Source organism: Bos grunniens, chromosome 19 (genome assembly GCF_055505025.1).
Source record: "Bos grunniens cultivar Pamir isolate PY7600 chromosome 19, Bosgru_T2T1.0, whole genome shotgun sequence".
Classification (NCBI taxonomy): Eukaryota; Metazoa; Chordata; class Mammalia; order Artiodactyla; family Bovidae; genus Bos; species Bos grunniens.
The window spans coordinates 43,165,442-43,189,487 of NC_141183.1; the positions used below are offsets into that span (position 1 = coordinate 43,165,442).

At 51.7% G+C, this 24,046-nt stretch overlaps 2 protein-coding genes across 14 annotated transcripts in view; both read left to right on the top strand.

The window, feature by feature from the left end:
• SEZ6 (seizure related 6 homolog) overlaps window positions 1-8,626 on the top strand; it is a 48,300-nt gene extending 39,674 nt beyond the window's left edge. The window contains exons 5-17 of one of the 5 annotated variants that reach the window (XM_086360008.1): window positions 370-555; window positions 2,996-3,164; window positions 3,297-3,463; window positions 4,031-4,225; window positions 4,476-4,614; window positions 4,706-4,902; window positions 5,449-5,643; window positions 6,028-6,219; window positions 6,304-6,501; window positions 6,780-6,818; window positions 7,077-7,194; window positions 7,276-7,378; window positions 7,543-8,626. In XM_086360008.1, the coding sequence (XP_086216134.1) occupies window positions 370-555; window positions 2,996-3,164; window positions 3,297-3,463; window positions 4,031-4,225; window positions 4,476-4,614; window positions 4,706-4,902; window positions 5,449-5,643; window positions 6,028-6,219; window positions 6,304-6,501; window positions 6,780-6,818; window positions 7,077-7,194; window positions 7,276-7,378; window positions 7,543-7,575 (1,931 nt within the window). In that variant the 3' untranslated portion in view covers window positions 7,576-8,626. Of the gene's footprint in view, window positions 1-369; window positions 556-2,995; window positions 3,165-3,261; window positions 3,464-4,030; window positions 4,226-4,475; window positions 4,615-4,705; window positions 4,903-5,448; window positions 5,644-6,027; window positions 6,220-6,303; window positions 6,502-6,779; window positions 6,819-7,076; window positions 7,195-7,275 lie in introns of those variants that run through there. The other 4 variants (XM_086360009.1, XM_086360007.1, XM_086360010.1 and 1 more) reach the window with 4 other exon arrangements.
• A 3,363-nt stretch (window positions 8,627-11,989) lies between these two features.
• PHF12 (PHD finger protein 12) overlaps window positions 11,990-24,046 on the top strand; it is a 40,021-nt gene continuing 27,964 nt past the window's right edge. For 3 of the 9 annotated variants that reach the window (XR_015148164.1, XM_086360000.1, XM_086360002.1), the window contains exons 1-2: window positions 12,033-12,703; window positions 13,347-13,528. Coding sequence is in view for 2 of the 9 variants with exons in the window: in XM_086360000.1 (XP_086216126.1) it covers window positions 12,638-12,703; window positions 13,347-13,528 (248 nt within the window). In the remaining 7 variants the exon portion in view is untranslated. Of the gene's footprint in view, window positions 12,704-13,346; window positions 13,529-13,842; window positions 13,924-20,353; window positions 20,536-24,046 lie in introns of those variants that run through there. The other 6 variants (XR_015148163.1, XR_015148162.1, XM_086360001.1 and 3 more) reach the window with 6 other exon arrangements.

Below are 24,046 nucleotides of genomic sequence, written 5' to 3' on the forward strand. Positions count from 1 at the left end.
GCTGAATAAAATACTCCCCATTTATTCTCACAATAACCCTGAAGGTGGACTGACATTTTGAACCTCATTTAACAAATGAGGAAACCAGGACACAGAAAGGAGATATAACTTGCCTGGAGTGTCAAAGCTTGGAACCCAAGGCTCCAACTTCCAGCTCTGTGCTTGCTCCAGCCCAGGCTGCCGGAAGTATCACTGACACCTTCTGGGGAGGGGATCAGAGTCTCTTCTGGGATTCCTGATGCTTCCTCTACACCTCGAGGCAGGCTAGGGCAGGCCTCTTTTGCCCTGGCTATGACTCAGCCCCTTCCACACACACACACACACACACACACCACACACACACACACGTCACCCATTCTCTCTCTGCAGCCTACCTCCTGAGCTGCCACTTTCCCCGACGTCCAGCTTATGGAGCTGTGACTGTCACCAGCCTCCACCCTGGAGGTAGTGCCAGCTTCCGCTGTGCCACTGGCTACCAGCTGAAGGGTGCCAGGCTCCTTACCTGTCTCAACGCCACCCAGCCCTTCTGGGATTCTCAGGAGCCGGTCTGCATCGGTGAGTGGCCCCCGGGGACTCAGTGCCTAACAGGGAAGTGAGGTGGGGGGCTCATTCCTGCTCTCTGTTGCGGTCTGGCACCTCCATTTGCTCTCCATAAGGAAGCCAGAAAATAGCCTCACACCTCAGTAGCATTCACACAACCTGCGCTTCTTGAGCACTTACTGTATGGAGGCACCACAGGTATACCGAGTGGAATTAAACAGGGACTGTGCCCTCAAGGAGCCCGCAGTTCTAGGAAACGAGGGAGGAAGCCAGCCCCTGGCTCACCAACTTCCAGAGCAGGAAGTTAAAAGTATGGATGAAGAGACAGAGTGGCCTGGAGTGGGTGGAAGCAGTCGCTCTTAGCTGGGTGCCTAGGAGGCTTCCTGGGGGGAGTGGCTTTGAAGGTTTCAGTGGAGGGAACAGTGTGGGCAGTGAACCCGAGGTGACAAGGGGAGGGAGCGTTTTAGGGACACAGAAAACAGCCAGGTTTGGCTGAGGCCTGAGACATGGGGAGAGGGCGGTGGGAGGGCCTTGAATGTCAGGCCAAGACACTGGGTGGAGAGCTGTTGACATTTTGTGAGACCGGGAGGGAGGGGTTCAGAACTGTCCCTCAGGAGAGACAGGCGGGCGGTGTCTGGAAGCTTGCAGCCAGCCAGGCAAGAGGGTTTAATTTAGACAATGACTTTGGGAATGAAGAGGTGGGAAGAGGTTCCAGAGACCCCAACGAGGAAAAGGGGGGATGTAGGAGACTCCCAGGTTCTGGTCCTGGGTGATCGGAGAGTCTGAGATTGCTGCCAGTGAAGAGGGGCTTGTTGACAGAAGGGAGATGGAGTGTTTTGTTTGCAGGGTGGAAGGCAGCTTGGGGTTTTGATACTTATTTCATCCTATAAACTCTTGCTGGGTATCAGGCCAAAGCGGGTGTGAATAAGCCAGACATGGGCTCTGCCCTCAAGGAGCTCTCTGTTCAATGGGAAGACTGGAAAGCAACTCAGGAAGTTCAGGGCAGATGGTGCTGTGATGGGGCGAACTCAGGGCACCATGGAGATCCAAGCAGGGGGAGTAAGGGAGAGCTGCTCAGAAATTAGGAAGGAGGTCAAACAAGCTTCCCAAGGAGAAGGCAGGGAAGGGTGACGGGCATGTCAGAGCTCCGGGAAGTGGAATGGATTCCTGGAACAGGACATGCAGAGATGCGGAGACATGAAGTGGCACGCCACAGTGAGGACCGGCAGGGCGTGCCTGAAGAAGACAGTGGCTAGGAAGCACTGCAGCCGAGCCAAGAGAGACGGGTTTATAAAGGGCTCGAAACCCCTCTTGATCTTGGACTTTATCTTGAGGGTTACAGGAAGTCACTGAGGAATTTAAGTGGAGGACGGGGCATAGTCAGATTTCAAGGGCAGTGCCGTTCCAAGACCAAGCAAAAAGGCGAGTCTGCCCTCTCTGCAAAGAAGCAGAGAAGAAACTCACCAGCACCCCTTCCCCGGGAGCTGTATTAGGTTAAAATACTCTTCAGTCTGAACACTTGGAGACAAAGGCACTGCATCTTGGCCAGGGTAGCCTGGTCTCTGAGAGCTGGCAGAGTCCAGAGCTGTAGGTCCAGGAAAGGAAAGTGCTACCGGGGACCAGCCAGAGTCCTATTGCCTGCGACTTCTTCTCTGGCCCCATTTAACTGCCAGGGGCTTGTGGCCAAGTAACTCAGCAGCCCTTGGTGATGGGGAAGGGCGAGCTGCCGAGCCTCTGCTAAGGATGAGGGGGCCGTCCCAGGCCAGAGGGACCAGTGCTGGAAAGGGGTCAGCCTGTCAGTCAGGACTAATTGACAGCAGTAGTGATGCTGACTCAAGACTGTCTCCTGGCTAACAATGCTTGCTACAGGCACAAGGTCTGGAGGTGAAGGGCATGCCCACCAGGTGTTTGTCATCCCTGAGCTAGTCCTACTCTCTTTTTTATAGTCATTCATTCATTTTATCCAAAAAAGCATTGAATACCAACTCTGTGTCTGGTTTGAAAAGACCTGGCCCCTGCCCTGGAGGGCTTAGTTAAGGGACATATCCAAAAATAACTGGTTTAGGAAGCTGGTCTGAGACAGAGGCAGCAAATATATTCAAGAAGGTTGGAGCCCTGGGAAGGGGAATAAAGTTCACCTGGGAGGAGGAATCAGGGAGGGCCTCCTTGAGAAGTCAGCAGTGAGGAAAGGTGACTCACCCAGGACCACGTGGCTAGGCAGCCGCAGATTCCCTAGTCAAGGGAGTTGCACATGAATGGTCCTGGAGGTGTGAAAGGTTAGGAGGTTGGCTGCCTGAAGCTGCAGGGTCACAGGGGCAAAGGATTGACCTCCAGAGCAGTGAAGGCAAGCTCCCTGCTGCCCCGTGCAGAAGGCATGGAGCTGGGATGGGTGGGGAGGCTTGCTAGGCCGTCTAGGATCCAGCCGGGGCCCAGCCCACAGCGGCCCGTCTCACAGCTGCCTGCGGTGGAGTGATCCGCAACGCCACCACCGGCCGCATCGTCTCGCCCGGCTTCCCGGGCAACTACAGCAACAACCTCACCTGCCACTGGCTGCTTGAGGCTCCCGAGGGCCAGCGGTTGCACCTGCACTTTGAGAAGGTTTCCCTGGCTGAGGATGACGACAGGTGAGGGGGTGTCCTGGTGGGATCGGAGTGCCTGGCCTGGTAGTACCCTGCCGGAGGGATGGTACCCAAGCCTGGGGCCTCACCCCACCCAACTCAGCGACCAACCACGCAGCTGCCGCTCTCGTGGCCCAGGCTCATCATCCGTAATGGGGACAACGTGGAGGCCCCGCCCGTGTATGATTCCTACGAGGTGGAGTACCTGCCCATTGAGGGCCTGCTCAGCTCCAGCCGACACTTCTTCGTGGAGCTCAGTACTGACAGCAGTGGGGTGGCTGCGGGCATGGCCCTGCGCTACGAGGGTGAGCCTTCTGGGGCCTAACCAGGGGTCGGGGTCTCCAGCCCAGGGTCTCTTCTCACACTCTCCCTCTCTGCCTCAATTCCCTCATCACTACTTCCAACTCGCCCCTTGCTCACCTGCCACCCAGGTCCTCTCTCCTTATTCATCCCCTGAAATCCAGGATTCTGCTCCATCTTTGCAGGAGACCCCTGCCTGGACCCAGGCCCTCTGGTCCAAGAGAATCAGTTCTCTAGAGTTTGAAGAATAAAAATAGCCCCCACCCTTACAGAAGAAGAACTGCCGCAGGAGACATTCTAGCACCACTCACGCGTGCATGTGTTCATTAATTTATTAAAAAAAAAACCAAACATGTATTGAGCGCCTTCTGTGTACTAAGCACAAACTCAGCACTGAGAATACAATGGTGATGGCCCCCTGAGGATAGACGCTCTGGGCTGCTCCGCCCCCTGCTCCAAACCCAGACACACATCTGTTGTCAGGAAGAGAAAGGCCCTGGGGAGGGAAGTAGGACGACTGGCCCGTGTTTGTGGCGGTCGTGCTGAGCTGGGCTGGGTCCTGTGGTTTGCAGCCTTCCAGCAAGGCCATTGCTACGAGCCCTTTGTCAAATACGGCAACTTCAGCAGCAGCGCACCCTCTTACCCTGTGGGGACCACCGTGGAGTTCAGCTGCGACCCCGGCTACACTCTGGAGCAGGGCTCCATCATCATTGAGTGCGTGGACCCCCACGACCCTCAGTGGAATGAGACAGAGCCTGCCTGCCGAGGTCAGTAGGCATCAGGGGGTAGGCCTTCTGGGGGCAGGGAGCAGGGTGGGCACGAGGGAGCCGGCCACAGGGCCTGGGACCACGGGATCCGGTGACACATGTGATTGAAGCTTCCCCTACCCAGGAGGAGGTGGGGGGTCCCAGCAGTGGGCAGGCACTCCTGTGGACAGGAGGCAGCCCCAGGACATGGCACTGGCTGGGGGTGGAGGGGGGTGGAACACAGAGGGGATGCGGTTCCCCTGCCTTCCAGCCGTGTGTAGTGGAGAGACCACAGACTCGGCTGGCGTGGTGCTCTCCCCCAACTGGCCAGAGCCGTATGGCCGTGGGCAGGACTGCATCTGGGGCGTGCATGTGGAGGAAGACAAGCGCATCATGTTGGACATCCGAGTGTGAGTGCCCACTGGGCTCGGCCAAGCCACCTCCCGGGATCTGGGGCCCTCTCTCAGCTGGCCCACCCTGCCTGACGGTTCCCCTCCACAGGCTGCGCATAGGCACGGGTGATGTGCTAACCTTCTATGACGGGGACGACCTGACAGCTCGGGTCCTGGGCCAGTACTCTGGGCCCCGTGGCCACTTCAAGCTCTTTACCTCCATGGCTGATGTCACCATTCAGTTCCAGTCTGACCCCGGGGCCTCAGTGCTCGGGTACCAGCAGGGCTTCGTCATCCACTTCTTTGGTGAGCTTGCCCCTGCCCTGCCCTGCTGGGGTGGGGGGCGGGTAGAAGCGACGCCAGGTGCAGACCCCCAGCCTAGGCAAGTCAGAAAGGCCAGGGAGGTGAGGAGTCTGAGCACTCTTATCTGATTGGGGGAAGCTGGAAGCTGGGACATTCCAGGCATCACCTTTGGGAAGTTAATCTTATTCTCCATCTCCCCTGAGGGCCCAGTGAGAGGAAGCAAGCCTCTGCTAAACGGAATTGGGTAGACAGGGAACTGAGGAAAGGCCTTCATTGAAGTGACAGTTTTCCCGACCCTACCCGGCCCCTCTCTCAGGGCTAAGGAATTGGCCAACGCACTTGGGAAGTAAGGCCAAAGCTTAGGTGACAACCCTGGAATCTAGGAGACAGGCAAGAAGGAATCCCTGAGCAGGAAGGCATGATCGCTGAGCCTGCCCAGGCCAGGCCAGGCGTGGATGAATTGGCAGGAACTGGAGTGCCCTCGAGGGGAGGGAAGCTAGCACAGTCTTCCTTGGGTGCTGCTGAGGGCCTGCATCTTGCTGCCCCCAGAGGTGCCCCGTAATGACACCTGTCCGGAGCTACCTGAAATCCCCAATGGCTGGAAGAGCCCGTCGCAGCCTGAGCTGGTGCATGGCACCGTCGTCACCTACCAGTGCTACCCTGGCTACCAGGTGGTAGGCTCCAGTGTCCTCATGTGCCAGTGGGACCTCACCTGGAGTGAGGACCTGCCCTCATGCCAGAGAGGTAAGTGTACCTGTTCCCCACGCTCTCCCCATTGCAACCTAGAAGCCTCTCTCCCGGATTCTAATCCAGACTCTAGCTGTTACTAGCTGATAGTCATAGCCTCGGTTGCCTCATCTGTGAAGTAGGATCATACCTTCTCATAGAGTAATCCACCAAGTACTCCAAGTTTTCCATTCCTGGTATGTGGCCCATCAGTGTTTGTTGATTCTGATGAATGGGGAGGGGACAAATGGAGAGAGAACACCAGCACAATGGTAGGGGCAGATAAATAGGGGTGGAGCCCTGTGCTGTGAAGATTTTGGCAGGCCTGGAACAAAGCCAGTATGCACTGGGTTTTGTTGAGTTCTACTTGGGCCACTTCCCTTTGTCACTCTCTACCCTCAGTGACTTCCTGTCGCGACCCTGGGGATGTGGAACACAGCCGACGTCTCATATCGAGCCCTAAGTTCCCCGTGGGGGCCACCGTGCAGTATATCTGTGACCAGGGTTTTGTGCTGACGGGTAGTGCCCTCCTCACCTGCCATGACCGCCAAGCCAGCAGCCCCAAGTGGAGTGACCGGGCCCCCAAATGTCTCCGTGAGTTCAAACGGGGAGGTGAGAGGATGCTGCCTCTGGCGGCTAGGGGCCTGGCACCCTCACTGGGCCCTGCCTGTTTTGCAGTGGAACAGCTCAAACCGTGCCATGGCCTCAGCGCCCCCGAGAATGGTGCCCGCAGTCCCGAGAAGCGGCTGCACCCAGCGGGGGCTACTGTCCACTTCTCGTGTGCCCCTGGCTATGTGCTGAAGGGCCAGGCCAGCATCAAGTGTGTGCCCGGACACCCCTCACATTGGAGTGACCCCCCGCCCATCTGTAGGGCTGGTGAGTGTCCTACCATCTGCTGAACCTCCGCCTGGCCCACAGGGCTGCCCTGGCAAAGATGTCAGAGGCCAAGAACCAAAACCCCTTGCCCACGGCACGCCCACCTCTTATGTTATTCCTGGTTTCTCGGGTGTCTGCCAGATCCTTCTGACCTGGTGACAAACTCTGGGGTGGGCTCCCCTTGGACAAATTCCTCCCCATGACCAGCCCCCTCCCTGCCTTTGTGGTCTGGCTCTTTGGGCTCACCCACTGCCCTTGGCCCTCCCCTCTTATTCCAGCCTCTCTGGACGGCTTCTACAGCGGCCGCAGCCTGGATGGTGAGCCCCCAACCTCCTCAAGGATCAGGGAAATAATCTCCCTGCCCCTTGTTCTCACAGCTTCCAGGCTGTGGGCTCCCCAAGGAGGGAGGGCAGAGAAAGAGAGAGATGTGGGACTACCAGGGGGCAAAAAGCTCCTTCCCCTGCCCCCAGCCAGCTAGAGGGAGCTGGCAGCTGGCTGCCTCTGGGCAGAGGTGAGGGGACATGGGGCTCAGGCGACAGGGCCCTCTGCCCCAGCCCCATCCTCTGTGCTTTCAGTTGCCAAGGTGCCAGCTGCCTCCAGCACACTGGATGCTGCTCACCTCGCAGCTGCCATCTTCTTGCCGCTGGTAGCGATGGCGCTCTTGGTGGGAGGCGTGTACCTCTACTTTTGCAGGTGAGTCCGGCTTCTCTGCCTGCCCACCCCTGACTCGCTCCCGCCCAGCACTCCTGACTCCTAGGCTTCTCTGCTGCACAGGCTCCAGGGGAACAGCCCCCTGCAGCTGCCCCGGACACGACCCCGCCCTTATGACCGCATCACCGTGGAGTCAGCGTTTGATAATCCAACTTACGAGACTGGAGTAAGTACCCAGGCCAGGCTCAACACCCCAGTCAGGACCCAATTCTGTGCTCCCTTGGCCAGGTACCCCTGAGTGTCCTGCCAAGCCCTTTCACTCTTTCCTTTTTCCTCGGGAAGGTGGATTGTGGACTGGCAAGGCTTTGACAAGTTTCCAACTCCCAGAAGTCTCTTTCCTTTGCAGGAGACGAGAGAATATGAAGTCTCCATCTAGGTGGGGCGGCCTGGGGAAGCCGGCTCCGCCCTGCATCCCAGTCCAGCAGCAGAGCTCCCAGCTTCCTGCTCCCTTGCCCTCCACCTCCTGTACATACCACCTGGGAAGAGATGCGGCCAGTCCCTCAAGAAGTTCTGCACTTCCCGCCTGCAATACCCACCAGGGCCTATTATCTTGGGACCACTGCCCACTTAGGGCCCTTCCTTGGGTCCAAGTCAGGGGCATCTGCCTCCAGGCCAAACACAGCTGGAGCACATGCACCAAGAACCAGCATTCTCCTGACCCTCTCTCAGGCCTGGGACCTCTGGGCTGGAATTCACAGGCAGGGTGGAGTACCTCCCTCCATGTGACCACCCTCCAGCCCTGGCATGCAGCAGCCCTGACATGACAGTGGCGGAAACTGTGCCAGGGGGCTCCTCACAGGGCCGCTGCCAGTGGCCAACCCTGCTCTCAGCAGTGACCTCTGAGTAGTCCTGGCATGCTGACATCAGTCCCCTGGGGAGATCTCTAGTCTTTCTCTAAGGCCCCAGGAACGGTCAGTTCTGCCTCCTGCCCCTTCCTGGCAGAGGCAATAACGCTAAGGGATCTTAAGGGGTTTAGGGACTCTACCCCAAGCTCAGGTTGGACTTCCCTAGGCCACACCACTCATGCGCCACACCAAAGCAGGACACCCCCCGCTGCTCCCCTGGTGGCCCTACACCCTAAAAGAGGGAGACCTTCCCCTGACGTCAGTCTGGCTGTGAAAAACACCCTCTTGCCCACCTTCCCCTCCTCCAACCCCAGCGACCTGTCAGGCTTCCCTCCTGGCCACTGCGTTTTGGGATATTCTAGGCATATTCTAAAGATGAGCAGAGGTCCATGGGTGCAGGAATTTGGCATGGAACAGAGGGTCAAAGCATCCCAGGGAGAGGCCCAGGAGTTGGCTGCAGGCTACTTTGTACATGTAATGTATTATATGGGGTCTGGGCTCCAGTCAGAGAACAATCTTCTATTTCTGTTGTTTCCTTATTAAAATGGTGTTTTTGGAAAAAAAAAAAAGCAGTGGCCTGGTGGATGGTGCTTTCTTGGAGGGAAGGGAGGCGGAAGACAAATGGGATGCGGACTTGAGGGCCAGAAGGCATGCTAAACCTCCCAACTGATCATCTCCAGACTTTATAAAAAACCAGTCATGGGAATTCCCTGGGGCTCCAGTGCCTGGGATTCAGCACTTTCACTGGACAGCCTGGGTTCAGTCCTTGATCAGGGAACTAAGATCCTGCAAGCCCCACGTGCAGTCAAACGAAAACAAAAAGTAGCCACGTGCCAGTGCTTCAGGGACTACTGTCCCCAGAAGATCAGTGTGACAGCTGGCATGTGAAGTGAGAGGCCCCAAGGTTGGTGCCACAGGGGTGTGGGAACCCAGAGACTGAAATGCTCAGCCATCCCAGTGCTTCACTTCCCCTCTTTGCTAGGTCCAGAACCAAAGCCTAGCACAGTCCTAAGTCTGTCCTCAAACCCATCGTATTGCTGAAAAAGCCCAAAAAACCTGACGCCTTTCTTCCTTGACTTTGTTCCAGCTAGCAAGCTTTAGGAAATTGGAATAGGAATCAGAGACTGAGCCCCTGAACGTGAGGCTCTGGTCTGTCTTGGCTTCAGAGAACATCCAGACTGTCAAGTGCGGAGGCAATGTAGCCTAGGGGCTTAGCTTCTAATTTAACAAAAGCTATGTCCATGGACTCCAGAAAGAGGTGACTAAAGAGGATGTGCTTAAGTTTGCCTTGTTGGGTCCCTCCCAGCATCTATGCCCCTTCCCTATGGCCCCCAGAAATCTCCTGAGATGTGTTTAGCCAGCCTTGGTCCGCATCACACACATCCATGCTTAGAGGTGTGCTCTGCATGGCTGCTCCCCAGAATAAGAGCAAAAGGAAGGCAACAGGGAGTTGTGGGCACTCAGAAGCCAGAAGACGGAAATGGTAGCAGCAACCAGAACTTCTAAAGTTATCCAACACGGAGATCTTGGATCACTTATGGCTGGCCACCTCCTGGTTCTACCACAAGCCACCTTGAAAGATGGAGAGGCTCCAGCCCATGCAGAATGCAGTGCCTACATTAGCCACAAGAGGTCACTTCCAAAGGCATGTGTATCCCACCTGCTCTCCTCAATCCCCCTGGCACATCCAGGGCAGGAGCTCTCCAAGGTGGCACCAACTGCTAGCCCCACTGGGCTGACCTCACCCTCCAAGTTCTGAGAGGAAGGTGTGTGGAGTGATTAGTTACCCTGGTACTTGTCAACAGAGCCAAGTATTATTTCCCTCATTAGCCCATTAATGCCTATGTCTGTTCTCAACTGCAGTGACGGTGTTCATCAAAGCAAAGCCTTGCTCTTTGGGCATGTGCCAGTGGCTTACTTATCTGCCCCATAATACCTTCAGGCTGACACAGCAGCATGGATGGGCCCTGAGCTGTAGGAAGGAAGCCAGTAGGAGACGGTACATGATATACCCACTTCTGAGCATCTGTAGCATGAAATACTGCCTAAGAAGACATAAGGTCCAGCCACTTCCACACTTCTAGTTCAGCCCTTCTCTCTCTGTTCCAGAGCCACTAAGATTTCTTGTTTGCTGAGGCTGGTAGAGGGTAGAGAGGGCCGATCTACATGACATATTCCCCTGCTTGATCAATAAGGCCCAGGACTTTATTATTCTTCCCAGGCACCAACCGGATCATTAGGAAAGTCAGAAGAACAGAAACCTAAGATCACACACCCACGACCTCACCCTCCTTACTATCCCCCACCCCAAAGCAGCAACGCCTCTCAGACAGTTAGACAGTATCCCAGCCTGGGAATTAAAAAAAAATGTTTCATTCTTAGGTCTGCCATAAATTCACTATGTGAACTAGGCAAATCACTTCTCTTCTCTATGCATCGGGAAATGAAGAGGTTAATACAGATGGTTTTTAAGCCCTTTCCAGTTTTAGGTTTCTGAGAATGCTAAGTATACCTTAATATCAAAAGTGAGCCAAGACACAGCTACCTGGTAACAATGCCAACTAAACGCCTCGTGTCAGGCACAATGATGCCCCTCCCTCCTCCACCGCTTCATCTACAGTCAGGCAGAGGCAACTGGCCATCTCTGTAGACCGCACCAAGGGGAGGGACGGGCGCGGTGGAGAGCGTGAAGCCCCGCCCAGAGTCCGAGGTGAGACATTCAGACTACAAATCCCAGCATACAGCGGCAGCTCAGAAAGGTATCTCGCTCTTCCCCGCTGCTACTGCTAAGTCGCTTCAGTCGTGTCCGACTCTGTGCGATCCCATAGACAGCAGCCCACCAGGCTCCCCGTCCCTGGGATTCTCCAGGCAAGAACACTGGAGTGGGTTGCCATTTCCTTCTCCAATGCATGAAAGTTGAAAAGTGAAAGGGAAGTCGCTCAGTCGTGTCCAACTCTTCGAGACCCCATGGACTGCACCCCACCAGGCTCCTCCGTCCATGGGATTTTCCAGGCAAGAGTACTGGAGTGGGGTGCCATTGCCTTCCCCGAGTCCATCCTACATTATACTGCATCGCACGCACACGGAACTACGGCTCCCAGAATCCACCAGACCCATCGCGATTCTTGCTCCCAGGGTGCAATGCTCTCCCTTCGCCCTTTGGACCTCGGCGCGTTGCAAACTGGGAGCTGAAGTCCACTGCGGGCAGGTAGCTGGGCGTTGTCAGCATTACAAACTCTTAGCCTTTGGCTTCCTCTTGGAGGGCAGTTTTCAGAGAGAGTAATCAAAAGAGGGTGGTATCGGGCAGGCAGACCTCCACGGTGCCATCACTACGAAAGGCAGGGATGCTCAGGCTAAAATTTACTGCTGGGAGCGGGAGGGAAGAGAGAACAGAAGCCAACCAACCCGACACCAAAACCATCGTTTTCCGTCGCGATGGCTTTTCTTTTTCTCTTTACCAATATGGCGCCTGGTCCAGCCACACCTGACGCTGGAACCAAACAGTCCAGTACAACATCCCTAGGAGTACATGCTGTCACCGACAGCCTACCAGCGCCAGCCAACACCACACTTTGCTCCTTTCTGTTCACTCCTGAGGACTCCAAGGGCATGGTAGTCTATAACCCACTACCAAAATGGCGAAAGGAGAAGCATTCTTGTTAGGGCCTTCTGGTGACAATACGCCTGCGCCGGAGTCGACTGTGTTATTGTGGGACGGGAGGGGAGCATCCGCAACACGCCTGCGCGAGACTAGAGTCCTCTTGGTCTACACTCAAACACCAATGGATGAAGAGCCCCGGTGTTCCTGCGGCTGCGCCGTGACCCTGCGGAGCTTCCCCAGGCGCCTGCGCGAGACCACAAGTCCCGCCCTTTCATCGCAGTACGCTGGCGCAGGGCTGAAAGGCGGGGCTTCGACGCTCCAGACGAATGCCAGCGCGGCTGCGCGCCGGGGGGTGCCCCCTCTCTGCGGCTGCGCGGGAGCCCGGCCGCCGGCTGTCACTGCGGTTGCGCGCGGCGAGCGGCGATCCCGGGGCGCCTGCGCGGGTGGCTTTGCGGGCGCTCGCGGTAAGTTTGCGCCAAGTGCGCGGCAGCCGGGACGCAGACGGCGGCGGCGGCGAGAGGCGGAGCCCGGGGACCACCCCCCATCACCCTCCCCGCAGTCACCTCACGTACCACAACCTCACCTAACCTCTCACCCCCCCACCTCCGATCCCCCCAACCCCGGGATGGCAGCGCCCGCCAGCCTTCCCGGCCGGACCAGCGGTCGCCAGCGCCGGCTCTAGCCTGTGGGACTAGGCCCCGCCGAGGCCTGACCCCCCCCCGAGCCGGGACCCACCGTGCAGCCAGCCGCCGGGCCGGGGCTGAGGGGCCGCTCCCCCCTCACGGCCCGTGGGGAGGACGCTGCCGTCCCGGGGACTGGGGGCCGGGGGGTGGGGGGGAGCCAGGGCGAGGAAGTCGGGACCCGTGTTTGGAAAAAAGAAGAAGGGCCGGGGTCAGGAGCGCCCCCTCCCCCCGCTTCCCCCCTCCCCCCGGGGTTGGGGGGGCCGGAGCAGAGAGCGCCCAGCCCGGGAGGTGGATGAATGTGGGAGAAAATGGAGACCAAGACGATCGTGTACGACTTGGACACGTCGGGGGGGCTGATGGAGGTAAGAGTGGCCCACCTCATCCCCTTCCCCCAGCGCCGGGAGGGAACCTCCGCCCTCCGCCCCACAAAGCCGGCCCTGAGCTCGCAGCGCAGGAGGGCCGGGGGAGGGGGGCTCTTCCTCACCGAGACTCTCCCTCCCATCTTTGCAACTCGGGGGGCTGAGCTCAGCCGCCGAGGACGTTTGCAGCAGTTTCACCTACCCGCCGCCCTCGATTCGCTCTCCCGAAGCGCCAGCCCACTCCATCTCTTTGCACCGGCGGGCCTCCCCACCCCCTTCTTGTCGGCCCCTTTGTGCTTCCCCCAGCACGTCCGGGTACCGGGCTTCAGGCCCTTCCCGAGCCTGGCTTTGGAGTCCCCCACTGTCCATACAAGGAAGTGGCGAGAAGGGAACCGCGCACCCTCTCCCCATCCCCCTACTCTGATCCTCCCCATTTGGAAGAAGCGGTGCTCGTTGTGCGGCAGGAACGCGGTTAGGGTGGGCTCCCCCTGGTTCCGGGGGCTAAGAGGTTCTGGGAGCAGCCTGGATGGGAGGAAGAAGGACAAAAGGGGGGAGAGGGGTGGGTGACGGAGATGCTGCGCCGGGGGGGCGACGGACCGCCCGGGAGCTCCGAGTGTGCACACACGCCATTTGTATGTGTGTGCAGCAAATCCAGGCTCTGCTGGCTCCCCCCAAGACGGACGAGGCCGAAAAGCGGAGTCGGAAGCCTGAGAAGGAGCCCCGGAGAAGCGGCAGGGCCACCAACCACGACAGCTGCGATAGCTGCAAAGAAGGTGGGGACCTCCTGTGCTGTGACCACTGCCCGGCCGCCTTCCATCTCCAGTGCTGGTAAGGTCTGGGGACCCCCTCCGGAGCCCCTTGGCGGACCCTTCCCGGCACATTCCTTCACCCGGCCTACCCCTGCTGGCCAAGATAACGGGCGCTTGCAGCCGCTAGCTCTCTGCAGCCGCTGGGGCGAGCGCCTCCCTGCCCCCAGGTGCGGCCCGGATCCGGCCGTTTGAGGGGGAGGAGCAGCCGTAGGTCCGGACCCCGAGGTGGGGGTGGGGAGGAGTGCGGAGAGCCCCATCTGGGATTGGAAGTCGCTGGGGAGCCGGGACGGAGCCGGCGGGGCACGGCCGGCGGTGGCGGGGGAGGAAGGGGAGGAGCTCCGGGCCCTGCGCCGCTCGCCGCCCGCGCGCCTGCCCGCCGCCCTCGGGCTCCTGCCGGGATGGGCTGTCCTCGGGGTGGGTGCGCGGAGCCCTCGGCCGCCGGAGCTGCCCTGGTCCAGGCCTGAGGGACCCGGCACCTGGGCGCTCGCGGTCGTGGAAGAAATCATGGAGGGTGTCTCTGAGTCCGCCTTTGCTCTGCTTCTCTGTTTACAATATGGCGACCCGCCTTTAAATTATATTTTTATTCTCAGCGCCATTTTGGCTGCATATATGATTTGCAGACGTCTCCCGGGGAGCGGTGGGGGTAACCTCGGAGTCCTTTCGGCGGAAGCCCGTCGGGGGCCGGAGCTGGGGTCTTGCCGCTGGGGTTCCCTTTCTCTCCCGCCGCTTGCCCCTGTTGCCTGTCGGAGCTGCCTGCCTCTTCCCTCCCCTCCCGGCGCTGCCGCCTCTTAGGAAATCGAGCCGGGTTAGACAATTAAAATTGCCCTTGGGCGCCGATTTCACTGCTCCGCGAGGGCATTTTTAAGGAGCGGAGAGCTGGAAAGCCGGGCGCTTTTTCTTACCCCACTTACTGAACGCAAGGGGAGGGGAGAGATCGAAGAGGGAGGGAGGGACCGGGTTTAGTCGCCCGCTGCTTGATCTTCCTCAGCAGCTCAGCCCAGAACAATCCGACCAAGAAGAGTGTAAACTCCAGCTCCTGCCAGGAGAAATCACCTCGGCCTTCCTCAAAAATCCCACATCTGCGCCGGGACCCCGATCACATCTTGTTCGGATGGCTCTTGTTCTGTTCAGCAACAGTTGACTGAGGCAGATGTTTGCGAGAGGAGATGGCTGGGCCAGAGAGAGCGGGAAAGAGAGGGGCTGTTGCATTTGTTCCCACCAGTTTTGATATTGCCATTTTTAGCCTTCTCTTTAAAAAACAAAACAAAAACATAAAGTGAGGTTTTCCTTAAGCTCTCTATACAGTTCTATTCACATTCCGCCCCTAGGTTGGTGAAATAGTGCCTATTGTGTATTTGTACTAATTGCAGGTTTGGGAACACTTATTAGACAGATGACTGATACTGGGCTAATTAAGTCTGTGGTCAGAAGTTTTGTAGGAAGCTCCCATTACCATTCCCAAAATTCCTTTGCCCAGGAGAGCACCCCATCTTGGCTTGTAATGTTGCAGAGACAAAAATGATTATCCTGGGGGAGCTTTGCTGATGGCTTTAAAATTTTTATTGCTTAGTGACTAAGGCCAGCAGGAAGGGTCTGTGGTTTTTAGCCTTTGCTTCCTATAAGGTGTAAGCCATCTCCTGTCACATTTCCTGTGCTGTTGTTGAGCACAGAAGAGATTTGTACTGAGTGGCATTGTGTTGCTTACTAGTTATTCCCTGTTGCTTTTGTTTGTTTCGTGATTGTGTTCGATACATACTAAGAGTGAATTGTAGACTCCTTGATTTAAAACATGGGTTAATATTTTACCTCTAGAATGAAGTGAATGTTAACCAAGAAGGGTGATTCCCATACTGAGTGAGACTTTTGTAGGCTCTTTATTATCAGTTGTTTAATCAAGCTGAAATTGTTTATTAAAAACCTCAGGCAGGGGGAAAGTGTGCTGTTTTGCCTGAGATTGGGCTTTTAAAGTCTAAAACTTAACTCCTGGATCTTTGCACTAGATGAGTCCAAGTCTTGTCAAGTTGTAACAATTAACAGTTCTACTTTAGCTGGTAGGAGAGAGGGAGGTGCTTTTCCTTCTGTCTTTTTGAGATTCAGACTGTGCATTTCATTGACTACTTTTTTTTTTAGACCATGAATGGAAACTGGTAATCAGAGATTTGAGAATCCTAGTAAATGAGACAGCCCTTGTTTCACATCTCCAGTTCCCTCTTTGAAGATGCCAGTACTGAATGTAACATTGATGTATCTCAGTAGTTACAAAAATCACAAAACATTGTAGATTTTGGTACAAAGGCAGGAAGCCTTCTTTCAAGTGAGGTTTATCCCACTTTACTGCTTCCTACCCCACGCTCTTTCTAGCCCAGAAGTATTTCTTTAACCGTTTCAACCTGGGTAGTTAGGTCAAGCAGTTAATAGTGTCAGAGAATTTGGATTCCTGAGTGTGCTCGGTAATTTGGCCCATTATCACTTATTTGTGTCATGTGAGAGTGAGGTTAGGAGGTGTGTCTGTTCTCTCTTGCTTCCCTTTTTAACTGGCTAAGACTGGATTATTTACATAAGCATATTACTGTAATGATGATTTTCCTCTTGGACACTGTACAAAAGTGAAGATAGTTTTGCAAACTCTGTAGGTCATAATCGCAGTGCTGCTGTGGGTCTCCATTCCAAGCTCTGGGAGACAAGTCCAATTTCAGTCTCTGGTGTGCCTGACCAGCTTGTCTCACAGTGAACAGGATCTAGTAAAAGGCTCCAGAAGTGATTTTAAGCAAACTTTACCTGTTGGACTTAGTGACATGGACATAATCACAGGGGATTTTTCTAAGATAACCTACTGGAGGAATTGATTGCTCCAATAAGCTGTTTTAATTGTCTTGTCTTTTCTCAGAGGCCAGTGCTCTGTATGAGGAGCCTTTCTTCCGGATTAGACCGGGAGCCCTGTTTCTGGGTTTTCTCTGATAACCTTCTGGGTGAGGGAATGGATTGTCCTGTGCTCAGAATCCTGGACTCACTGAAGAATTGAACTTGAGGGGCTGATGTCTTCATATTTGTTTAAGTAATAGGGTAATCCATTTTATCCAAGTTTAACTGGTTTATCAGTTATTCAGAGTGGTGGTAAGGGTTACTAAATTTGCCTGTAGAGAACTAGGAAGAGATGTTTTCAAGTGTTCCCTAGTGAACCTGACCTTTATCGTAATTGTTGAGCTTTCTGAAAATACTGATCTCCATGGACTGGTCCCTAAAAATTAGCCTTTAAAAAAAAAAATTAGAAAACTGGCAGAGCTCTAGTTGCAGCTGACCCATCTTTCTGTTTGAGATGGATGGGATTGTTCTCAGGAGCAAAGGGAGTATAGTGAGGCTGACTGGAACCTAAATAGTTCCTTCTGATTGCGTTTTGCTGCAGACAGTCTGAGGGACCAGAACGGTCTGGTTGAGAAGTGCATCTCCCTCGCAGACCTCAGCATGGTTGCTTCCCGTCAGACAGATTTCTGTAGCATTTGCCTCCGCATGTTATATTTGGAATTGTTGGCCAGCTTTCCTCTCTCTGGTGTTGGCAGCAAGATCCAAAACGAGGTTTTCGAAGAATGAGAGTAAAAAGGTCTCTGCACAGGCAAAACTAAGCTCAGCTTGGAGTTTTGCATATTTAATTTTCAGTGAGTCATAACAAGAAAGGTTTCACACACAGTAGAAAACTGCCTTGTAGAAAACCTGTATACTGTTCGAACTTCTAAGGGGCTGATTTTTCTGCTTTTGTTGTCGTTAGAATAGTATCAAGCAAGTGGTGAATTAAAATAGATTTATTTTACTGTTATCTTACAAATCTTTTGTTTCTGACATTCTGAGTGCTCAGAAGCCTGGCACTGAAGAACTGGGGATGACAGCATCTGAACTCCTTCCCTTCTGCCCCCTCATAGTAAAACGATTCAACAGTAAACAGACCTGGGACATCCCTGGAGATCCAGTGCTTAGTATTGCTTCCCCTGCAGGGGATGTGGTTCAATCCCTGGTGGGGGAACTAATCCCACATGCTGTGCAGAGCCGCTAAAAGATTTCTTTAAAAAACAACTCTAATTTGATTTTATGTTTATTTATTTTTGCATTTGCTGTGTTTTGTTGGAATCTGGATGTGTAGTATTGTTTTTAAATGATCCACTCAGACATTGAGGTTCCACTACCATTTAACTTTAACTCAATTTCAATGTGCATGCTTTGTGAACTTTACTGTTTTTTTAGATTTATTTTATTTATTTTTACCAAAGGTTTTGTAAACTTAACGTGGGGCTCAAGGGCCAATTCTAATGAAATGAGTGCTATAGTTTGAAGATAACATATAAACACTGTTTAAAAATATAAGGATAATACTTGGGATGAGTTGTTTACTCACAAAATGTCAATCTCCTGCTGTTCTTTAAGGCCCTCAAAGTACTTTACAGATGGGCTCCATTAATAAGTTAGGACTGTTTGAGGCCTTTGTAAATGAGTTATGTGGTATTGGGGTTTTTATGTTTGTTTATTTGTTTTTTAACGTGTTTAAATGTGTAGAAGTCATAGTTAGGTACTGCCTTCATTTTAATCTTGGAGGTGAGATTCAGCTTGGTCTTTTTAAAATTCTTAATCAAGTGTGTTTCCAAGAGAATTTTTTAAAAGCCAGATCATAAAGGCAAATAAATTATTTAATTTGAGCTGAAAAGGAATTCAAATAGTCACTACTATGTGTTGCATGAAACACTGTTTTTTATTAAGTTCTTGAATAGAAGTAAAGTGGTACTCAGAACGGCTCAGTAAGTTTTCGGGGTTCATCCTTCTAAGATTTGTGAGTACTTCATTCTTTTTTATGGTTGAAAACGTTTCTATGTATGACTACCATATTTTATATATATACACACACACACACACCATATTTTTTAAGTCCATTCATCAGTCGATGGATATTTGAGTTATTTCTTCTTTTTGCTGTTGTGAATAATCATGCTGTAGATACTTGAGTGCAAGCGTTCGCATGGACATCTGTTTTCATTTCTCGTAGGTATATACCCAGGAGTAAAATCTCTAGGTCATATGGTAACTCTTACATTTAACCTGTGAGGAACTGGCAGACTATTTTCCCCAGGGGCTGCATCATTTTGCATTGCCATCAGCACTGTGTGAGCACTCCAGTTTCCTTACGTCCTTTTCAGTGCTAGCTATTACTTGTCTTCTTGATTAAAGCCATCTTATGGGTATGACATGCTCTCTCACTGTGGTTTTGATTTGCATTTGCCTGATGGCTGACGATATTGAACATCTTTTCGTGTGCTTCTTGATCATTTGTATATTTTCTTGGAAAAATGTCTATTCAGATCCTTTGATATTAATTGGGTTATTTGTATTTTTATTATTGAGTTGTAAGAGTTCTTACATGTTCTAGATACAAGTCCTTTGTCAGATACATGACTTGCGAGTATTTTCTCCCATTCTATGGGTTGTCTTTTCACTCCCTCTATCTTCTTATTTTTTAATTTTTACTCTTACCTAGTAAAAGATGGTAGATTTAAGCACACTTTAATGTCTTTGCCTATGTTGTCTATGTTGAGACAGTAAGTAAAGGATTTTTCTTCATGAACTCAGAATGATGTGTCTCAGTAGAGGGAACCTTATAATGATTTGGTGTGCTGCTATTTCAGCTTTTCTGGGTGACCACTCTTAACAAAAAAGTAAAGCTAGAAGTTACCATGGAGGATGTATAAAAAAAAATCCACCACCTGTCTCCCACCAGCCACAATAGAAAATTTCTGTGTACAGGCACTTCTCATACATGGAGGGCCCTGGTTTAAGGAGGAAGATTTTAATCACCTCAGTTTGATAGGTAACAGCCTTGGGGTGGACATAACTGTAGATGAATTAGTGAGCTTTTTGATCCCAGTTAACAAGAACAAAAAGTTTGTTCGAACATTGCAGTGAACTCCTCACCTGTTTATATGTATCTTTATATCTAACCCCAGATAGCACTAAATAGGGAGACAGCACAAAGAGACTATTTGCTTGAAGGTTTTATGTAGGTTATAAAAGAAACCAGGAGGGGTTTTTTTGTTTTTTTGTTTTGGTACCCTAGATATGCAGGTGTCCTGCTTCTTAACAGAAACGGGTATATTTTTTCTTCTATAAGTTGCTAGCACAATAGTAAATAGATGAAGTTGATTGTTGTTTGTTTTGGGTTCTGGGTAAGAGTTTTAAAATCCATCTCTGGGCTTTCGTGTCCCACCCCCAGCACATAAACAGCAATTCCTTGGGTGTGTAGCTAAGCAGGCCAACCTGGTAGAAAATTCTGGTGAGGTTATGATGGCATTTACTATGATAATGCCGCACAGGCTCCTGGAAATGCATTCTAGTTTTAAAGTGCCAGAGTTTTAAGTAATTAGAGCAGGGGGGAAAAAGTTTGTCTTCCCTCCTCCACTGCTCTTTCTTTGACTTAAAACCCCTAGGGAGTACAGCATGGGCCAGCTGCATTGCCATTCAATGAGTGACATTTCTGAGAGCACCTCTGCATAATGCTAGCCTCCCAGGAGACAGGACAGGAGTACAGCTGTCCCTCTGCCAATTTCCTGCAAGAGGAGGACATTGTATTCAGTGCAAGTCCTAGACCAAATTTCAAAAAGGCACTTTGGTGTTGCAGATTTGTCACTGTGCCCAGGCCGCATGCACAGGTCACTAGCTGACTGCCTTTCCCATGACTCAAGAACAGTTAAGAAGAATAAGAAGGTGACTCCTTTTTCTGCCTGCCATTTCCAGATATCAAATTCCTCATCCTTTAAGCCTTAATTTTTTTCTAAATCTAATCTCAACAAATAAGAATAAAGATGAAGTCTTTTTTTTGTGTGTCTTTTTTGTTCTTTTTTCTAAAGATGAAGTTTTGTATGGGAAGCAAAAGACACTGAGAGGTGTATTGGACCACTGATAAAAGGAGAAATCGTTGATTTGACCCATCAGCGAAAAGGGGCTTGGCCATTACACACAGCTCTTGTTGAATTCACAATAAGCAAATTCCAGGTATACCTTGCAGATTGATGACATTTTCTAAGTAATGAAAAAGTTGACTCACTCTTTCAAAGAACTACACTCCTTTTCCTTTTGCAATCCTATACTCAGTGCTCACTAAACTAGTTAAAAGCCAGAGACTGACCCATCTCCTCTGCTCACTGTTGCATAATACTTAGTGGTGTCACAAATGAAAGACGTGCAAAGATAAACACTGGTTGGGTAACAGAAATGATGTCTGGGTTCTTCGAAGCGGATGGTACCTTTGTTAACATAAACACGGTGACCGTTCCTTTCTCCCTAATTACGTTTGCTTTCCTATGTATTAGTAGCTTGGGTGTTTAATCCTTGCCCTTCCCCTGTTTTCTGACAAATTATCCAGGGTATCTCCCAGGAAATGTTTCCTGGTCTTGAAAGGACAAAAGCCTTAGTTACAGGGTAGAGTGTGTCAACGCCTGAACCTAACGTTGGTCTCTCTCAGTGCTTTGGGCTTGTATAAGGCTCTTTTTGAAGTAAACTCAAGTGAGCAGGAGAGGGGCCTTCCCGGGTGGCTCAGTGGTAAAGAATCCGCCTGCCAGTGCAGGAGATGCAAGAGATGGAGGTTTGATCCCTGGGTGGGGAAGATCGGCTAGAGAAGAAAATGGCAACCCACTCCAGTATTCTCGCCTGGGAAGTCCCATGGACAGAGGAGCCTCGCGGGCTACAGTCCATGGGGTCGCAAAGAGTTGGACACGTCTGAACACAGCACAGCACAAAACAGGAGAGGATTCTGTGGGATTTGAATTTATCCATAGGCCAAAGACATCACTGTACCTCCAGGCCAGGCAGGAGTGGGGGTACCTCAGAATTGCTAGCAAGGTTAAATTCCAGGCAGCACCAATGATTTTACAGGTTTTTATCCAGCTGTGATCCTCAGAAGGATGCTGGGTATTTGTTTCCCTGTCTGCATTTGTGCAAAGAACAGAGCAGAAAAGCCAATGAAATGCATGGAACTTTGAGTGAGTTTAGAGAAGTCTCTGCATTACAAATTTGGGCAGTGTGGAGCTACTCCTGTTCTTTCTACCAGCCATGGGCTCGTGCGATGAGCTGGAAGCTTTTTAATTCCCATGTTCACTAACTGTCAAGAGTTCTGATTCCTGGTTTTAACGAAGCTCTGGAAACACTAGGGAGAAACTCTACGGTGAACTTTCTCCATGAACAATCAACTGTTATTGGTCAAAATACATTGTGAAAATTTTACTACGTGAATCTCATTAAATGTGTCTGAGCCTGTAATATTCCATAGTTCTGTACCTGGGTTGGCCATATTTAACTTTGCTTGACCTTGCTTACCATTTTTATGAAAGACCATCTTAAATGTAGGGAGAATTCTGTCACTAATTTTGACCTTTATTGATGCTGATATTGACATTGTTTTGCTCTATTATCTGTGTCTTGCTTTATTCCTCCTTGGTAGTCCTCTCAGTTTTGCCTGGCAGAGATGACACTTAGTCATCTAACTCAAGGTAATTCTGACACCTGACTCCATGATATCAGACATCTTTGACTTTGAGCTGCAGTTTGTGGCATTGAAGTAAGAAAAATGTCTGCTGGTTATTTAAGTCACAGGAAAGAACTCCTGTCCAGGGCCTGTATGCTTGCTGCATGCAGGCTTTCCCCAAGTCTTACCATTTGTGTGCACACTTTCAGGCCTTTAGGGTGATTGTTCTTTGGTGGGGGACCATGTGAGAGAACAGTGGGCAGAAAGGAAGAATCATGGCGCTGTCTCTGACAAGTGTGTTTAGCTCCTAAATAGGTCACCAGGGGTATAACTGGAAGGCTTCAGAAGCCCAAGTCAGCACTTAGCTGTGGCATCAAACCACGACAGCACAGTCTGACAGCATGCCCAGGAGATTACTTCAGCAGGGCAGGGCGGGGAGCTTTGAGGTTTCTAAGTGAACTTGGGGGAGGGGCGAGCGGCAGAGTCAAAGACGAGGGGAATAAGTCCTGTGCTGTTTTGGCCCAAATGGTAGCTTTATGCCTCCTCCTTCCCTCTTTTTTTTTTTAAAAGAAGACCCTGTCAGAGGAGAGTAAATGAAGCAGAAATCCTTCTTGGGGAAGAGCAGCTGGGCCATGGGTAGAAACCTGCTCTCCACATTTAGCTGGATTCAAATAGTTGGTCTCCCTACATCTAAGGTGTTACACTGGTTTTCATTTTCCCAACCTTTATAGAATTTTAGGCCCAGTATTTGTAAGATGTGAACTGTTCCAGATTCCCTGAGCTGTGTTCACAAGGAGAGTGTGGCCTGGCTATTTCCTTACTCTTGGCCGTCCACTGAAATTTGACCACAAAACAGTACCCAGTACCTCGGAGACTTTTAGTCTTTGTTTTCCATACCTCGGAGACTTTTATGGAATACACAGTTAAAATTGTTCTACTTTCCCATGGAATGTTCCTTGAGACCATTAAAAAGTGACTGTTGAGGCCAGAATATCGACTCTTTTCTAAAACAAGTGGACTCCAGCATCCATCATTAGGTGAATGAATGAAGCCCATTTTTAAAATGTTTGCAGCCAGCTCATTTTCCATTGTGGAGAAGCCAGGATCGCAAGAACAGCCACGCCAGTGATAGATCAGGTCCTGTGGCACCGGGCTCGGCTGGTAGAGAAGTTAGCAGAGGCGAACCCCTGGTATAAGTGCCGGTGGTCTTCCCCGCCTCCTCCTTGCCCTGCACTACTTGTAATCCTCTTCTCCAGGTGTCCTTCACTGGGAGGACGGCCAATGAAGCTCTACATAGAAGGCAATAAAATTGGGGGGCACAGTCAGCTAGTTTGAAAGGATTATATGCCTGTGGAAGTGACGCAACTAGCTAAGTTTCTCAATGGGGCGTTTGTAGTGGCCTGGCACTGCACTGGCCTCCTTGTTAACACAGCCACTGAGGCTCTGCATGAAAAACCAGCAGTGCGTGTACTTTTTATGTACTTCGTGGCATTAGCTGTATTTGAGTCAGTAGCTGGGATAAAGGAGAGGAAGAAATAAGGTTCAGGGACCCCATGAACTTCTCTTCACTTTCATCTCTTCAGTATCCTTCAGTGTGACCATCTTTCCTGCCTTTGAAAGGTAGGCCATCCGTGAAGGGAAAAGCTAATGCCCACACAAGTGTCCAGGGGACGCTTACTATTTCTTCTGACATTTAAATTTCATTAAGTTTTGTTCCTTCAAAACACAGACCAGTAAATTGAGAAATGATTAATACAGCTTTTAATTTAAACAGATGTTTTTAAATTAAACTTGAACCGTCACCTCTTAGCTTTTCCAGGACAGAAACTGATTTCAGTTTATGAAAGGCTTGTTTCTTATGCGGGTAGATGCCTTTGTAGATCAAGATGGCTGCTGGGAGGCTGAGACACGGCTATGGTCCTGTCAGCGATCCCGTTTTGACTAGTACCGACACATTTCCTGAGCTGGCCAAGAGCAGCAGGGCCAGTCAGAGAGAAGAGGCCTGTTCTGAGCATGTATTGTCTTCAGCAGTCGGTCTTGCAC